Here is an 18,204-nt window from a genome sequence, read left to right on the forward strand (position 1 = left end):
GGCTACATTTTGAGCAACTTTTCCCCATGGTTTGTGCTTTGTTTAGCATTTGTCTAGTGGAAATTGTCTGAACCCTCAATAATAATTTAGAAAAATGTTGCATTTTTGCCCCATTTTCTAAAACATGGTGTAAACATCTGTACATTTAGTGTAGACATTGTGAATAGTTAACATGAAGCCAAGGTCTTGTACAGTTAAACACTTCTAGTTAATGGCAAACAGATAACTTTAATAACTTTAAAAAACAATGGAAAAGTTTTTAAAAAGTTTGAGAATTCAGAAATGGAGACATACTGCAGCAGTATATCAGTGGTCACAGCGGTGACCTGCTTTAGATAGTGCTTGGCTGTAACAGTCCCATGTCCCAAGAGGGACCAGGAAGTTGGACCGGCATGGGACTAGGATGAGTCGAAACGGTGTGGGGGGGGGGGGGGGGATCAGTGAGATTAGTATGTTTTTGTTTTTATTTGTTTCTCCCTTAACCCCTTAAGAACACTTAAGGACTCTTTGGCCTTAAAGGTGTAATCTGCCCCTAGACATCTTATCCCCTATCCAAAGGGATCCCGGCTGTGGCACCCCGCTGTCATAAACGCACAGAGCAAACTCACTCTGTGCGTAATGACGGACAATACAATTCAAGTCTATGGGAGGGGGCACGACAGCCGCCATGTCCCCTCCCATAGACTTGTATTGAGGGGGGCGGACTGTGTCGTCACAAGGGGCCCCTGTATTGCCCATCGTTACTCACAGAGCGAGTTTGCACTATGCAGTAATGATAGTGGGGTACCGCAGCCGAGATCCGGGGTGTCCCCAGCGGTGGCACCCCCGCGATCAGACAATTTTATTTTTACCTTTTCGGTTTTTTTTCTCCTCTCCTTCAAAAAATCATAACTCTTTTTTATATTTTCATCCACAGACTAGTATGAGGGCTTGTTTTTTGCGTGACCAGTTGTCCGTTGTAATGCCATCACTCACTTTACTATAAAATGTATGGTGCAACCAAAAAAATACTATTTGTGTGGGGAAATTAAAAAGAAAACCGCAATTTTGCTAATTTTGGAAGGTTTCAGTTTCATGCCGTACAATTTACGGTAAAAATGACATGTGTTTTTTATTCTTTGGGTCAATACGATTAAAATGATACCATGATAACATACTTTTCTATTACTGTTGTGCTTAAAAAAAATAATCGCAAACTTTTTAACCAAATTAGTACGTTAGAATCCCCCTATTTTGAAGACCTATAACTTTTTCATTTTTCCATATAAGCGGCGGTATGAGGGCTGATTTTTTGCGCCGTGATCTTTACTTTTTATTGATACCATATTCGCATATATAAAACTTTTAATACATTTTTTTATCAATTTTTGGGGGGAATAAAATGTTACAAAAAAAAAAGCAGCAGTTTTTTTTTTTTTTTTAACGTTCACGCCGTTCAACCGTACGGTATCATTACATTATATTTTAATAGTTTGGATATTTACCCACGCGTCGATACCAATCGATCACTTTTTGGGGTGAAATGGGGAAAATGGAAAAATTACATTTTTATTGGGGGACACAACATTTTTTTAAAACTTTTTTTAACTTTTAATTTTACACTTTAATAGTCCCCATAGAGGACTATTTATAGCAATCATTCGATTGCAAATACTGTTCAGTGCTATGCATAGGGCATAGTACGGATCAGTGTTATTGATCATCTTCTGCTCTGGTCTGCTCGATCTCAGACCAGAGCAGAAGACCCGTGAAAGGCAGTGGAGGCAGGTGAAGGGACCTCTGTCTGCTGTTCTGGATGATCGGATCTCTACGGCAGCGCTGCGGTCGATCCGATCGTCCATTTTAGTGATTGCAGTGCTGCAGATGCCATGATCTGTATTGATCCCGGCATCTGAGGGGTTAATGGCAGACATCCGTGCAATCGCAGATGTTGGAAATTACTGGCGGGTCCCTGTCTGCTATCAGGACCTGCCGCGCATGATCCGAGCATCGCTTCGATGCTCACGGTCATGTATAGGACGTAAATGTACGTCCTGGTGCGTTAAGTACCACCGCACCAGGCCGTACATTTACGTCCTGCGTCGTTAAGGGGTTAATTGAAACACCAGACAACCTCTTCTGACAGCAGAGAACATGTGTGTTTTTTTTTTTAATTATAACTTTTCTCATGGAAAGTCTTTTGAAAAGACATGTGGCTTAGTATGTCATGTTAAAAGCTTAGATTTGTAATATAATGTTTTGCAGACCCCTTACTAAAAGTTACCAAGAAGTGGTGCGTTCTGTCTTCATGTCATCTACATCCTCCTCATCAGGAGCCAGCAGGAAACAAACTATGAAAGACTTTCAAGAAGAAGTGTCCTCTCTTTACAACAATATTCGTCTGTTTGAAAAGGGGATAAAACTTTTTACAGGTCTGTCATTTCTTTTTATTTAATTTTATCTTTGTCATTGAAATATTTCCATTGCTTTAAAAACCATTGGGGGTGGGGTCACAGTGGCTGAACCCACCCACCTTCCCCAGCGATCAGACACTTACCCCTTATCCTGTGGATAGGGGATAAGTTAAAATAGCTGGATAACCCCTTTTAAAGGTGTTCAGTCATTCAGTTTACATTGAAATCTGCAGCAGAAAATCCTGTGCATCAAATCTGCGCAGAATACTGTACGTGTGAATAGACCTTTAAAGAATATTTCCACTCTATGCAGCAAAAGTCTTAAAAAAATACTGACACTTTTTCTGTTCACTTTTGTCTGACAAAAGGAAGGTCAGTTATATTGACAAATGTCAATCTCTTTAAGTTAAAGCATAGCTTTAATGATGGTCTGGTGGCAGGATACCTGTGTAAATCATCTGGCAACTGTGTAGCCCTAGACTACAGCTGTCAGTATACAGATTTCACAGAAGTTCCATGCATGTCTATGGGATTTTCAGCAAATCCATATGCTGATCGCTGTAGTCTTGTGTACAAAGTTGCAGGGAGATTTAAACAGGTATCCTGCCGCCGCGCCATAATCAGAGTTACACTGAGTTAAAAAGTATTTACTTTACAAACTGTAGCTGCACCTCACATTTGCCAATTTATATGTAGAAAAATATTATGGAAGATTTTTATCTGATATTTTGTTTCTTTGTCCCTTAAATGCAAAAAGAACCAACTTTCTTAACTTCATTAAAAATGTCCTGCTTTTTTGCTTTTTCCTGGCTATCCTCTTGAATGTGAGAAAAAAAGGAGTCGCAGAACTGTTTCACCTTCTCATGGCTTTCTGGTCCACCTCTGTGTTTTCTCAGTGTATAGCTCATTGGAGGCTCCATTGGGTGCCTCTGATGCTGGTTTCATCAACTATTTTCTCTGTTAAAGGGGTACTCTGGTGGAAAACAATTATTTTCATATCAACTGGCTTCATAAAGTTAAACAGATTTGAACATTACTTCTATTAAAAAACCTTAATCCTTCCAGTAATTATCAGCTACTGTATAGTACAGAGGAAGTTGAGTTGTTCTTTTCTGTCTAACCACAGTGCTCTCTGCTGACACCTCTCTCCAGGTCAGGAACTGTCCAGCAGGATAGGTTTGCTATGGGGATATGTTACTGCTCTGGACAGTTCCTGACCTGGACAGAGGTGTCAGCAGAGAGCACTGTGGTCAGACAGAAAAGAAATTTGAAAATAAAAGAACTTCCTCTGTAGTATACAGCAGCTGATAAGTACTGGAAGGATTAAGATTTTTTTAATGGAAGTAATTTACAAATCTGTTAAACTTTCTGGTACCAGTTGATATGAAAAAAAAAAGTTTTCGACCGGAGAACCCCTTTAACCCCTTAAGGACGCAGGACGTAAATGTACGTCCTGGTGAGGTGGTACTTAACGCACCAGGACGTACATTTACGTCCTGCGCATAACCGCGGGCATCGGAGCGATGCCCGTGTCATGCGCGGCTGATCCCGGCTGCTGATCGCAGCCAGGGACCCGCTGGCAATGGCCGACGCTCGCGATCTCGCGGGCGTCCGCCATTAACCCCTCAGGTGCCGGGATCAATACAGATCCCGGCATCTGCGGCAGTGCGCGATTTGAATGAATGATCGGATCGCCCGCAGCGCTGCTGCGGGGATCCGATCATTCAGAACGCCGCACGGAGGTCCCCTCTCCTTCCTCCGTCCGGCTCCCGGCGTCTCCTGCTCTGGTCTGTGATCGAGCAGACCAGAGCAGAAGATGACCGATAACGCTGATCTGTTCTATGTCCTACACATAGAACAGATCAGTATTAGCAATCATGGTATTGCTATGAATAGTCCCCTATGGGGACTATTCAAGTGTAAAAAAAATGTAAAAGTAACAGTAAAAAAAAGTGAAAAATCCCCTCCCCCAATAAAAAAGTAAAACGTGCGTTTTTTCCTATTTTACCCCCAAAAAGCGTAAACATTTTTTTTTATAGACATATTTGGTATCGCCGCGTGCGTAAATGTCCGAACTATTAAAATAAAATGTTAATGATCCCGTACGGTGAACGGCGTGAACGAAAAAAAAAAAGTCCAAAATTCCTACTTTTTTAATACATTTTATTAAAAGAAAATTATTAAAAATTAATTAAAAGTTTTTTTATATGCAAATGAGGTATCAAAAAAAAGTACAGATCATGGCGCAAAAAATGAGCCCCCATACCGCCGCTTATACGGAAAAATAAAAAAGTTAGGTCATCAAAATAAAGGGATTATAAACGTACTAATTAGGTTAAAAAGTTTGTGATTTTTTTTAAGCGCAACAATAATATAAAAATATATAATAATGGGTATCATTTTAATCGTATTGACCCTCAGAATAAAGAACACACGTCATTTTTACCATAAATTATACGGCGTGAAAACGAAACCTTCCAAAATTAGCAAAATTGCGTTTTTCGTTTTAATTTCCCCACAAAAATAGTGTTTTTTGGTTGCGCCATACATTTTATGATATAATGAGTGATGTCATTACAAAGGACAACTGGTCGCGCAAAAAACAAGCCCTCATACTAGTCTGTGGATGAAAATATAAAAGTTATGATTTTTAGAAGGCGAGGAGGAAAAAATGAAAACGTAAAAATTAAATTGTCTGAGTCCTTAAGGCCAAAATGGGCTGAGTCCTTAAGGGGTTAAAGTGCTAGACATCATGCCAGAACAGATGAGTCAATGGAGCCTGTCAGTTGCCAATCATGTTCTGCGTGTAACAAATCTGCCTGCTTTTATTTTTGTTGTTTTGCTCCAATAACAATGTAAAATGCAACGAGGAACAAAGTAAAATGCAACGCAGATGTAAATCTAGCCTTAAACTGGCCATACACATAAGAAAATGTGTACAAGGAGGACACTGTCCTCAAGTCTGGTCTTAGGTATTTCTATATATGAATATGCATATATAATCTCTGTCAGAATAATAGTGAAAAATATATTACATTTATTTATAATCAATATACATGTATGTAGTAGGCACAGTCTGCAGTGGTCTTGCAGACGTGCTGAGGAGATGATAATTATATAGTACATACAGCATTAAAGAGTACCGTATTTATAAAATTATAAAATATATTAAAAATGAATATAAAAAGGTAAATATAAAAGAACATATATATCTTATAATATGCAATGTTAAACTGGCCAATAAATCTTTTGTTTTCATAGATTTAGCATAGTTAGTGTTAGGGGGGATAGTCAGCAATAGTTTTTAAATGCTATTGAAAAAGAGTGAGTAAAATCTTGAAACGCGTCTAGCCTACAATATACAGCAATATATAGGCATACCATTGATTGTTATACTGCCATATATCTAAGTTGATTTACAACTTCAGCAACCACAAGTCTCAGCATGTTCACCACACGTGGGAGACGCCGCTGTTTCCCTTGCAGCATGCCACTGCCTCTCCGCAAGATCCATCTCACGGCTGCCACCAGACCGCTCCCTCCCCAGGCATACAAGATGTAGAAGCAGCAGCGACCCGTAGAAGCAGCAGCGACCAGGCGTCCAAACGGAAAGCCGCAGCAGGTAAGTGCGAGAGCGCCGTGGGACCCTGTCCGGAACGGTGAGAAACACAGGTGATACCTAAAAGGAAGATGTTCATGATACATAGTATCTAAACCATTTAACCACAGGAATCTAAGACATTAGTGCATAGCACTTACCAGAATTGTATAATACAACTATACTATGGAAAATACTTGGGACATTTTAAAACTATTGCTGACTATCCCCCCTACTATGCTAAATCTATGAAAACAAAATATATATTGGCCAGTTTAACATTGCATATTATAAGCTGTATATGTTCTTTTATATTCACCTTTTTATATTCATTTTTAAAGGGTACCTCTCATCAAATAAACTTTTGATATATTTTAGATTAATGAATGTTGAATAACTTTCCAATAGCATGTTAATGAAAAGTATGCTTCTTTCTATTATATTTTTCCCAATCAGTCCTGTCAGCAAGCATTTCTGACTCATGCTGGAGTCCTAAACACTCAGAGCTGCCAGCCTGCTTTGTTCACAGCCAAACTGGCTGTGAACAAAGCAGGCTGGCAGCTCTGAGTGTTCTCCTTTGTGAACAAAGCAGACTGGCAGCTCGTAGTGTTTAGGACTCCAGCATGAGTCTGAAATGCTTGCTGCCAGGACTGGTAGGGAGACCCCTAGTGGTCATTTCTTCAAAGTGGAAAATTAAATAGAAAGAAGCATATTTTTTAATAACATGCAATTGTAAAGTTATTCTGTATACATTAATCTATAATATATCAAAAGTTTTTTTCATGAGAGGTACCCTTTAATATATTTTATAAGTTTTATAAATACTCTTTAATGCTGTATGTACTATAAATGTATCATCTCCTCAGCACGTCTGCAACACCCCTGCAGACTGTGCCTACTACATACATGTATATTGATTATAAATAAATGTAATATATTTTTCACTATTATTCTGACAGAGATTATATATGCGTATTCATATATAGAAATACCTAAAACCAGACTTGAGGACAGTGTCCCCTTGTACACATTTTATTTGATTCAGGTTATATAGAATACATAACCTTACCACACCAGTACTCGTCTGGCAATATATATATTGGGGGAGATTTATCAAGGGATTTAGAGCAGTTTTTTTTTGCTTACAAAAGTCGCACAAAAAGTCGCACGTGCGCCTAAGCAAATTTTTGTGTGTCTTTTGGCTGTGAGAAAAAATGAACAAAAGAGCTTACCAAAGCAAATTTCAGTTTTCACTTTGCAGTAGTCAGGGATTTATGAAGTGCAAAAGTCGCACAAAAAGTCACAACCGCCTCAAAAGCAGAGTAAATGTAAGCCAGCCCGGACCTGGTTTAACAAAACTTGCTTAGGAGAGCGGGGGTGGGGGGAGCGATAACCAGGGGGAGATGAGGGGTGGGGAGTCGGCGGGAGATGACCGTGGGGTGGGGGGTAAAACGGAGCCCCGGCGGCTGCACAGTGATGCCAGCCCGGGCTCCTTTGTACAGAAGTGATTTATTTCCCGCTGGGAGCCGAGACCACAGCTCCAGCGGGAAATATTAAATCACTTCTGTACAAAGGAACCCAGGCTGACATCACTGTGCAGCCGCCGGGGCTCCATTTTACCCCCCACCCCACGGTCATCTCCCGCCGACTCCCCCACCCCTCATCTCCCCCTGGTTATCTCCCCACCACCCCCATACTCACTTATCTTTCCTCTGCCGCCGATCCCCCCCCCCCCCCCAGCTTGTCTCCCCCCTGCCCGGTAATCTCCCACAACCCTCCGCTTATCTTTCCTCCACCGCCTATCTTTCTTCCGCCACTTATCTTTCCTCCGCCGCTGGTCAGCTTCATCTTGCCACCTGAACATCTCCCACCCCGCTGCTTGCTGTTCCCACCCCACTGCTTGCTGTTACAGGACTACAACTCCCAGCATGGCCGGCTCCCCAAAACATGAAACTACAGTGTAATCTCATACTTCCCAGTCTGAGCTGTGATTGGCTGGTCGGTCTCAGCCAATCACAGCTGATGAGCTGGAGGGTGAGGAGAGTAGATGACCTGGTGTGTTAGCCCCCAAAACAGCTAGCTCTAACCCCCAATTATTACCCTGGTACCCACCGCCACAGGGGTGCCAGGAAGAGCCAGTACCAACAGGCCTGGAGCATCAAAAATGGCGCTCCTGGGCCTAGGCGGTAACAGGCTGGCGTTATTTAGGCTGGGGAGGGCCAGTTACAATGGTCCTCGTCCACCCTGGTAACGTCAGGCTGTTGCTTCTTGGTTGGTATCTGGCTGATACTGAAAATACAGGGAACCCTATGAGTTATTTTTATTTTTTTTTAAATACCGTATATACTCGAGTATAAGCCGAGTTTTTCAGCACGATTTTTCGTGCTGAAAACACCCCCCTCGGCTTATACTCGACTGAACTCCCCCACCCGCAGTGGTCTTCAACCTGCGGACTTCCAGAGGTTTCAAAACTACAACTCCCAGCAAGCCAGGGCAGCCATTGGCTGTCCGGGCTTGCTGGGAGTTGTAGTTTTGAAACCTCCGGAGGTCCGCAGGTTGAAGACCACTGCGGCCTTCAACATCATCCAGCCCCCTCTCACCCCCTTTAGTTCTGAGTACTCACCTCCGCTCGGCGCTGGTCCGGTCCTGCAGGGCTGTCCGGTGAGGAGGTCGTCCGGTGGGATAGTGGTTCCGGGCTGCTATCTTCACCGGGGAGGCCTCTTCTAAGCGCTTCGGGCCCGGCCTCAGAATAGTCACGTTGCCTTGACAACGACGCAGAGGTGCGTTCATTGCCAACGTACTTCTGCGTCGTTGTCAAGGCAACGCCTCTATTCCGGGCCGGAAGCGCGGAGAAGAGGCGCCCCCGGTGAAGATAGCAGCCCGGAACCACTATCCCACCGGACCACCTCCTCACCGGACAGCCCTGCAGGACCGGACCAGTGCCGAGCGGAGGTGAGTACTCAGAACTAAAGGGGGTGAGAGGGGGCTGGATGATGTTGAAGGCCGCAGTGGTCTTCAACCTGCGGACCTCCGGAGGTTTCAAAACTACAACTCCCAGCAAGCCCGGACAGCCGATGGCTGCCCGGGCTTGCTGGGAGTTGTAGTTTTGAAACCTCTGGAGGTCCGCAGGTTGAAGACCACTGAGGGCGAATGATGAGAAGAGGATGATGAAGGGGGGGTGTGGGGATGATGAAGGGGGGTGGGGATGATGACGGGATGATGAAGGGGGGATGTGTGGGATGATAAGGGGATGATGAAGGGGGGATGTGCGGGATGATAAGGGGATGATGAAGGGGGGATGTGTGGGATGATGACAAGGGGATGATGAAGGGGGGATGTGTGGGATGATAAGGGGATGATGAAGGGGGGATATGTGGGATGATAAGGGGATGATGAAGGGGGGATGTGTGGGATGATGACAAGGGGATGATGATGAGGATGTTAATGACGGGTCTGGATGATGACAGGGGGGGATGAGGTATTTCCCACCCTAGGCTTATACTCGAGTCAATAACTTTTCCTGGGATTTTGGGTTGAAATTAGGGGTCTCGGCTTATACTCGGGTCGGCTTATACTCGAGTATATACGGTAATGTATTTTCCACCAAATCTGAAGAAATCCACAGGATACACAGATCTGTAATGAGAAGAAGAAAAAACAATCAAAAAAGGGGTTAGTACATACAGGGGGAAAAAGTTGTAAAAAAAAAATTTTATGAACATATATATATCGCACATTTTTTTCACAGCTGCGACTTGAGGTGGAGTGACAAATTGGTGTTCTGAAGTAGTTTATTTTTTTTGCTTATTTTTGCTTATGTGTGCTAAAAAATGGTATTCAAAAGTGATTTATTGTTTTTTGCTTATGTGAGCCAAATGTATCAACCCCCTGTGATAGTATAATAGATATGTCATACATAAGCAAAACCAAAGGCAAAAAAAAAAAAATGCCTACAGAACTCTCTTACCAAAGCATCAATGATAAATGTCCCCGATTGTGTTTTTCCTTGTGCCTTGGTTGAGCTGCCCAATCCTGTTCACATAAGAAAATGGTCGGCCAAAATTACCAATTGTACACCGTGGAGAGTTGGTGGAGTATGTATATGGGGCAGATGGTTCAGGCTGTAGCTAGGGACAGAAGCACACGCAACATAGTTTACAGGGGAAGAATGACATGAGCTGTATACGTGTAGAGACAAAGCAGGTACAGCAAACCGCACAGTCAGCATGTATAGTATTACAATGAGCACACACCCCATGAATATAATTTAAACCTAGAAGCAAAGTGAATATCAGGGGGCTTAAAATGAATTTAGAAATGAAGATTACAGACTCAAGCTCACAGCAAGCACTAAAATGTGTAAAAATAATTTTTCTGTGGCAGAGGTGTCCACAGCCTCTTAAATACTGGCAGCACTGCAACCAACAGAAACCCGTAAAGAAAGTAGTCTAAAGAGTGTAATGATATTGATGCAGCCTGCATACCACAGCAAAAATATATTCAGGTGTCTAGTGGTAAACAATGTTTTGTATAAATCTCTCTTATAAACTCAAATTGCTAATCCTATAAATTGGATTTTTCAATTGTGCAGATGAAACACAAAGTAATCTTGCTAAGCATTTGCTGAAGACTGTGTGTACAGATATTACCAATCTTATCTTCAATTTCTTGGCCGGCGATATAATGATGGCTGTGGAAGACTATTCAACAATTACTAGTGAGGTACTGTGTCTGTCTTAGTGTTACTTGTTCCCTTATTTCCTCTTAGGAGGTAATGTGTCTCCATGGAGAGACTGCCAAGCTGGCTCATGCCTTCCAAGCCAAGCAATGGGAGAAAGTATATGCAACGTTGTTTTCAGAAAGAAGAGACCACTCTCTCTAATGCTACCTGTTGGAGGAAGCTTCCTGTAAGGGTGCATCCACATCATTTTCCCACTCTCTGGCAGTCATATCTGGCAGAAGAATTTCAAAAACGCTTGCTGCAGTATCCAATTAATTTCATCTAGTGACTCCGGTCGGCTCATTTGCTTACTGTATCTGGCTTTTGACCCAGACTAAAAACCATGGTGCAGTTTTGACTCCAGTTCAGAAGCCAGATATGGTCAGAAAAGGAGCCAACCGGAGTCACTAGTTGACTCTATTCGACTCATTGAAATGAATGGGGTATGCTGGATCCAGAGAGTTGAGACACGATGTGAATGCACCATAAGTTAGTGCCTATCCTCCTTAAAGCGCCTTAAATTTGGATGTCTAGGAATATAAGCCAGAGCAAACATCTGTCACTGATTCGGCTATTGATTAATAATCCCTGGTCATGTTTCAATGCTCATTAGTGGGAGAAGCATTCACTTACAGCAAATGCTACCTCCAGTAGGTGGCACTAGAGAGCTGGCTCTTTTTCTTTTGTACAAGACCAACTTCCATACTTATTTCCTCTTATCTCATTAGCTGTTTTGTGGAAAAATAAATAAATTAAAAACAAAGTTTGTGAAATAGTGGCGTGATCCAGGTAATACTATGTGAATCCAAAATATGTGTTGTAAAATTCATTATTCAGGGTGGGTACATGATGGTAGAAAAGAGACCAGAAGCCCCTTCTTGTTCCCCAGGTAAAGGCAGTTACATGTAGAAGTAGGTCAGTAATGTGTATGGTTTAGTTATAAAGTGCATGGGCTGCATTTAGGCTTATTTAGCACTAGTGAACGAATGCATGAGATTTTCTAATGTTTTCTCTACCACATTTTTTTAAGGGGTATTCCTGTTGTTAGGATGGGGGAAAATAGGAAAACAAACCATATTTACCTACCGCAAAGTCCCCCGTTGCTCCCGTTTGCCTCCATCTAGTCCTCCAATCTTCTGTCTTCTTCCTACTTCCGAGACGAGCCCCATGTGCAGGACTTGTTGGCTTAGTCCATTTTTGCCAGTGATTGGCTGAGCTGGGAGTTCCTGTACCAAGGGCTTGTCTTGGAAGCAGGAAGAAGACAAGATCCGAGGACAGGTTTGGAGCCGAACAGAAGCTGTGGGGGACTGTGGGTTGGTAAGTATGCCTTTTTTTTTTTTCTTTTTTTTTTCCTGCCCCAGCAGCATATTACTTTTCAAAAAACTGTGGAATACTCCTTTAAAATCATATAGGGGCAAGTTAACTTCATAGATTAAAAAAAAAAACATCCGCTTTCTGCCATGTAAATACAAACCCCAAAGACTGTTATCAGTGATGGACGGAACAATCAGATATATACGGCAGTCTAGAAATGAAGATTACATTTGTTACCTTATCAAATCCAAATGCTCACAAACATTTTTTATTTAACTCCCCTTTTATATGTTTTTATTTTTCAGGTTAGGAAAAAAATGTTGAATAAATTCCAGGAAGAAACAAAAGGCCCATTGACCAAGCTGAATAGTTCACTAGCTGGGAAGGTAAATACAGAAATTTCTCTTTATCTGACATAATTTATGTCTACTTTTGGCATTTATTTTTAAATAGATGGGTTTCATCGATGATTTTACAAACATTATTATCCTTTGTTACACAAAATTAACCTTTATTACATCATAACACACACATAACACATGTACTGCAGTCTAGTTCTCAATCTCTTCATTGAACATCTATATTCTGATACAGGGTTAATGAGATTCCTCCTTTTACTTGGAGCTGGCACCAAGGCAAGGTTACGTTCTCCCTCTAACCACAGACCTGATGTCTAGCAGTGTGCAGTCTAGACCCCACGAACTGTCTACAGACTGCCAGAAAGATGTACTTCAGACTCTACTACCTTGCTGGGCTGTGACCTACTGACTAAGCAGCTGTTTAACAACAGTCTGGTCAGCATCTCTGTTAGAGAAGAGTACATGTATACCACTTTCTATAGCAATGGTGTGTCACATATGCTTTCCTTGTGTAAAACATTATGTAATAGATGACAGAATGCTATTTTTAACAAGTTTGTCAATTTACCATTACAGAGTATAGAAGAATTTCTGTCTTGCCTGGATGCAGCAGCTGATTCATGTGGCATCCTAGTGAAAAAAGGCGATAAGAAGAAAGAGAGGTATTCTTTTTTTTTTTTTTGTGGTACAATAGAAGTTTTTAAATCAGCTTTAGAGCGTCTGAATTGTTCCTTGGTTTACTGTTCTGATGAATATTGTGAAGTATATTAACCCCTTAAGGACCATGGACGTGTATACACGTCCAAGCAGGATGAACGTTCCCACACCAGGACGTGTATACTCGTCCATGGTTCTCGTGGGTGCTGCCCAGTGCACCCACAAGATCGCGGCGGGGACTTGGCTGTAACACACAGCTGGGACCCTGCCGCACTGCCGGGACCGAAGAAAACTTCGGTCCCGGCAGTTTAACCCTTACAGCCGCGGTCGGAAGTGACCACGGACTGTAAGTGTTATGACAGAGGGAGGGAGCTCCCTCTGTCTCCCCTGCAGCACCCCGCAGCGCGATCGCGGGGTGCTGTGTGTAATCCCCGGCGGGCGACACCTGCCGCACTGCCGGGACCGAAGAAAACTTTGGTCCCGGCAGTTTAACCCTTACAGCTGCGGTCGGAAGCGACCGCGAGCTGTAAGGAGTTTTGACAGAGGGAGGGGGCTCCCTCTGTCTCTCTCCTGTAACACCCCGCAACGATCGCGGGGTGCTGCTGCTTACCTGGGCAGCCGGGAGTCTTTACAAGGACCCCCAAGTCTGCCCTGGATATTGCCTGCCAGGACGTGCCAGAGGCATGTCCTGATATGCTGCCTGCTAGTGTAAAACTAACAGGCAGCATATATCTGCAATGCTTTGGAATACTAAGTATTCCAAAGCATAAAAAAAAAGTGAAAAAAATATAAAATAGATAAAAGTGTATAAAAACAATAAGTATAAAAAAAAAGTGTAAAAAATTAATAAAAACACATTTATTAAATACCGTATTTTTTGCCGTATAAGACGCACTTTTTCTTCCCCAAAACGTGGGGGGGAAAGTTGGTGCGTCTTATACGGCGAATATACGCCCGAGGCTGCTGCGGGCGAGAGCGGGAAGTCAGCGGTAAGTACAGAGGCTGCGGCGGTGCGGTACAGCGCTGACTACCCGCTCCCCACCCGCAGCAGGCGGTCATTAATTTTTCCCCTCACACCGGCTATGTTTATTGCCCTACGCCTGGAACATACAGTTCCGGGCGCCGGGCAGGTGAATTACTAATAACTGTATACTAAAAACCAGGGTGCCTCCAGCTGTTCTGAAACTACAACTACCAGCATGCCCGGACCGGCAAAGGCTGTCTGGGCATGCTGGTAGTTGTAGTTTCACAACAGCTGGAGGCCCCCTGGTTTTTAATATACAGTATTAGTTTTTACCTGCTCTGGCCGGCCCCCGCCTGCAGCCGCACACAGGAGCCGGCCCGGGCAGATAAAATCATAGGTTTTCCTATGCTGGACATCCCTATGTCCCGAAAAAACTTTTCGGGATATAAGGATGTCCGCGGGTCACTAACCATTCCCCGGCCGATGCGCGCTCTCCTCCGGTCTTCCTGCGATCCTCCACCTCTCTATGGTTGTACGCACGGGACCTCAGTGACGTCCCGTGCGTACAACCATAGAGGCGCCGGAGGACCGGAGGAAGACGCGCGCCGACCGGGGCCTGGTGAGTGACCGGCGTTGTGTAATCTTCAGCGTTCCGGTCACCGCTCCTCCGGTCCCGGCACCTACTGCTATGGTCCATAGGCCATAGCAGTAGATGTGACACTGGGCCAGAGGAGCGGTGACCGGAACACTGTGGGGGCAGCAGTACAGACATACAGCCTCCAGCCGTACACTGTATATGGCTGGAAGCTGTATGTCTGTGGGGGGGAGCTGCCTACTATTGTGGGGGAACTATACTGCCAACCATTGTGGGGGAACTATACTGCCAACCATTGTGGGGGAACTATACTGCCAACCATTGTGGGGGAACTATACTGCCAACTATTGTGGGGGAACTATACTGCCAACCATTGTGGGGGAACTATACTGCCAACCATTGCTGAGGGGGGGAGCTGCCTACCATTGTGGGGGAACTATACTGCCAACTATTGTGGGGGGGAGCTGCCAGTGCCAACCATTGTGGGGGAACTATACTGCCAACTATTGTGGGGGAACTATACTGCCAACCATTGTGGGGGGGGAGGAGCTGCCTACCATTGTGGGGAACTATACTGCCAACTATTGTGGGGGGGAGGGGGCAGGAGCTGCCTACCATTGTGGGGGAACTATACTGCCAACTATTGTGGGGGAACTATACTGATATAAAATATTTTACTACAGTATTTGGTTCAGAATCTTTTTTTTCTAGATTTTCCTCCTTTAAAATTGGGTGTGTCTTATATGCCGGAGCGTCTTATATGGCGAAAAATACAGTACATTTAATAAAAAAAAAAATATATATGTATAATGTGTAGTTTCACACGGCGCACATCCGCAGCATATTACATGCTGCGGATGCCCACCAACAGTCACAATAATGAGCTCCCTGCTGCGGCTTGGTAGCTTTGTGTGTCCACTAATAGCGGCGGATTTCCCGCCGGAAGTCATGAGCGGACACACTGAGCTACCCAGCCACAGCAGTGATCTCGCCCTTTTGACTGCCGGGGGGCATCTGCAGTGTGAAATATGCTGCGGATGCGCTCTATGTGACCCTACACTGCATCCCGTTCATACTGCGTTTCCGCACTGTTAGAGGTATCCGTCAGCATCATGTCAAAAAGAGTGATGCTGACGTATACTGTAGCAGCTCCATTTATTTATCAATGAGACTGCTACAATATACATTGGATCTCTTTTTTGACATGACAACGGACACCTATACTGCAGAAATACAGTATGAATGGGGACTATTCATATAATGATGCCCTGAAAGCCAAAGGGGGCTCCTCTCCTTCTGGGTCCTACCACGCCACCAAGGAACAAAGTATGGCCTAAGCTGGGGTATTTCCAAACACGGGCCGAGCAGCTTAATAAAATATAGGGTGCATTTCTTGCAATATCAGAAGTGATGTACAAAAAATATGCCCCACAAATGATGCATTTGTGAAAAAAATGCAAATTTCGAATTTGTAACATTGACTTTGTAATAATTCCTGCCAAAAAACTATGGTGTTAAAATACTCACTGTACCCCCTAGCGAATACCTTGAGGGGTATTTTTAAAATGGGGTCATTTGGGGGGGGGGGGGTTGTTCCTATGTTCTACTACCTTCAAACTTCTGCAAACCTTGCATAGCACATAAAAAAAAGATGTACTTTTCAAATGTAAAAAATTTATAGTTAAATTGTTAGGCTTCTAATTAATTTAAAATGTTAATTAAAAACAAAAAATGACGTCAAAATAAAGTAGACATCTGAAAGTATAAGTTTCATAAACTATTTGGTCAGTATGTATAAATATATCCAACCTATTAGTGTTAATTTTAAAAAAATTTCATGATTTTTTGCATTGTAAAAAAAAAAAAAACTACAAATGATATTGGCTTAATTTTACTATGTACATGAAGGACAACTTGTGACAAAAAACAATGTCAGAATTATTGTGATTGGCAAAACGTTACCTGAGTTATTCTCTAATAAAGACAGACATCCCCGATTTGAAAAAACAGGCCTGGTCTTTCCGGGGTGTACAGGTTTATTTGGGCTGGTCCTTAAAGCTGTATTTATCAAGGGAAATAAAATCTGTTGATCCCTTTTGTAAACCTTCGACCAACATCACCTAAAGAGTAAAAACTAGGTTGGGAATGGAAATGCTGTGCTGTGTGAAATGCTGTGCTTTCTAAAGAGTTTAAAAGACTCTGAGTAGGTCCTCGGACTGAATGGTTTGTACTACACATACGTTGCCAGCACTCCATTCTCTATAAAGCCACCAAACATTGGCAAGTTCAGTGCTTGCCAATGTTAAGCCTCCTTATAGAGGATGACTACAGCACTGGCCATGAAATGTGCACCATTCATTCTGAATACAATTCTGTCCAATTCTGGATCTATGGCGTTATTACTAGAAGCTGGCGCACAACCCAACAAAACATGTTGGTTTACAATAGTAAATCAGGCCCATAATGTCTAAAAATATATATACTTAATTTACCAAAATAATTAAAACCCTACTTCATAAAAAAAAAAGACAAAAAAAAAGCAACCGAGATGTTCGCATAGCAATCCCAGGCATCATAATAATATGATAATGAGAAAAATTAGTAGCAGTGGTGTAAACAAAAATATTAGATCCCACACTGTAATTACAAAGGTAATGGTGTGACCATTTGCACAGGACTACTAAAAAATTACAAAGTGTACAATAGGAATCTTTTTGTAGTAGTATAGATTTTTTATTAGAAAAAAAATCTAAAGGGGGTGAATTTTAGATATTAAAGAGTACATGTCACCAAACTAAACTTTTAATATATTATTCCTTATGTAATTATAAGACACTTTATTTACTTTCTGTTAAAATTCTCAACCTTTTATATGTTTTTAATGTGGTTGAAAAAACGCCCACTAGTTGGCTCTGTTCTGTTCTTTGCCACAAGTCAAACAGTTAGTTTGGTCTCCTCCCGACCTTGCAGGAGACCAAACTCGGGAAGTACGTGTGGGGCATGGTGAGGTACAGCTCTTGCAGGCTTCAGTGACATCGCCCCTGCTGGGGAACACTCACTTTCTCCTGCCGGGAGCCGACACAATGTGAGCAAGGGGAAAGGTATGATACAGAGCAAAAAAAAATTAAGTGCAGAAGGTGTGTTAGGAGTAGTTAGGGAATATAATCTGAGTTAGATTAGAAAATATGGTTTGATGACAGGTACTCTTTAAATATTTTAATATTAAAAAAAATGATGCCATCATTATCATTCGTATAGTACACTATAGTATTTAAGTGTCCAGCCCACACCAACTAAACATGTCATCTAGGTAGTAAACAGCCAGGATCAGAGTTATCTCCAATTCTGGCTACTGATAGAGGGTTTCAGCTTCTCATAGCAGCCTGCACCAACCATGTTTGTACAGTGTATTAAGGGATTAGCACCCATGTTTACCACCATGGATATGCAGGGGCGTAGCAATAGGGAGTGCAGAAATAACAGTTGCATCGGGGACCCTGGTGCCTAAGGGGCCCCAAAGCACATCTGCCCCATAAGATACCATATTTTCCGGCGTGTAAGACGACTGGTCATATAAGACGACATTTAAAGTTAAAATATAGAG

The 18,204-nt window shown here is 42.7% G+C and overlaps 1 protein-coding gene across 1 annotated transcript in view; it reads left to right on the top strand.

The window, feature by feature from the left end:
* The window catches only part of UFL1 (UFM1 specific ligase 1), a 62,234-nt gene that overhangs the window by 30,252 nt on the left and 13,778 nt on the right, over window positions 1-18,204 (top strand). The window contains exons 14-17 of the mRNA XM_056566146.1: window positions 2,245-2,411; window positions 10,583-10,713; window positions 12,331-12,411; window positions 12,961-13,046. Of these exons, the coding sequence (XP_056422121.1) occupies window positions 2,245-2,411; window positions 10,583-10,713; window positions 12,331-12,411; window positions 12,961-13,046 (465 nt within the window). The remainder of the gene's footprint in view (window positions 1-2,244; window positions 2,412-10,582; window positions 10,714-12,330; window positions 12,412-12,960; window positions 13,047-18,204) is intronic.

The sequence above is a fragment of the Hyla sarda genome, chromosome 3 (assembly GCF_029499605.1).
Source record: "Hyla sarda isolate aHylSar1 chromosome 3, aHylSar1.hap1, whole genome shotgun sequence".
Taxonomy (NCBI): Eukaryota; Metazoa; Chordata; class Amphibia; order Anura; family Hylidae; genus Hyla; species Hyla sarda.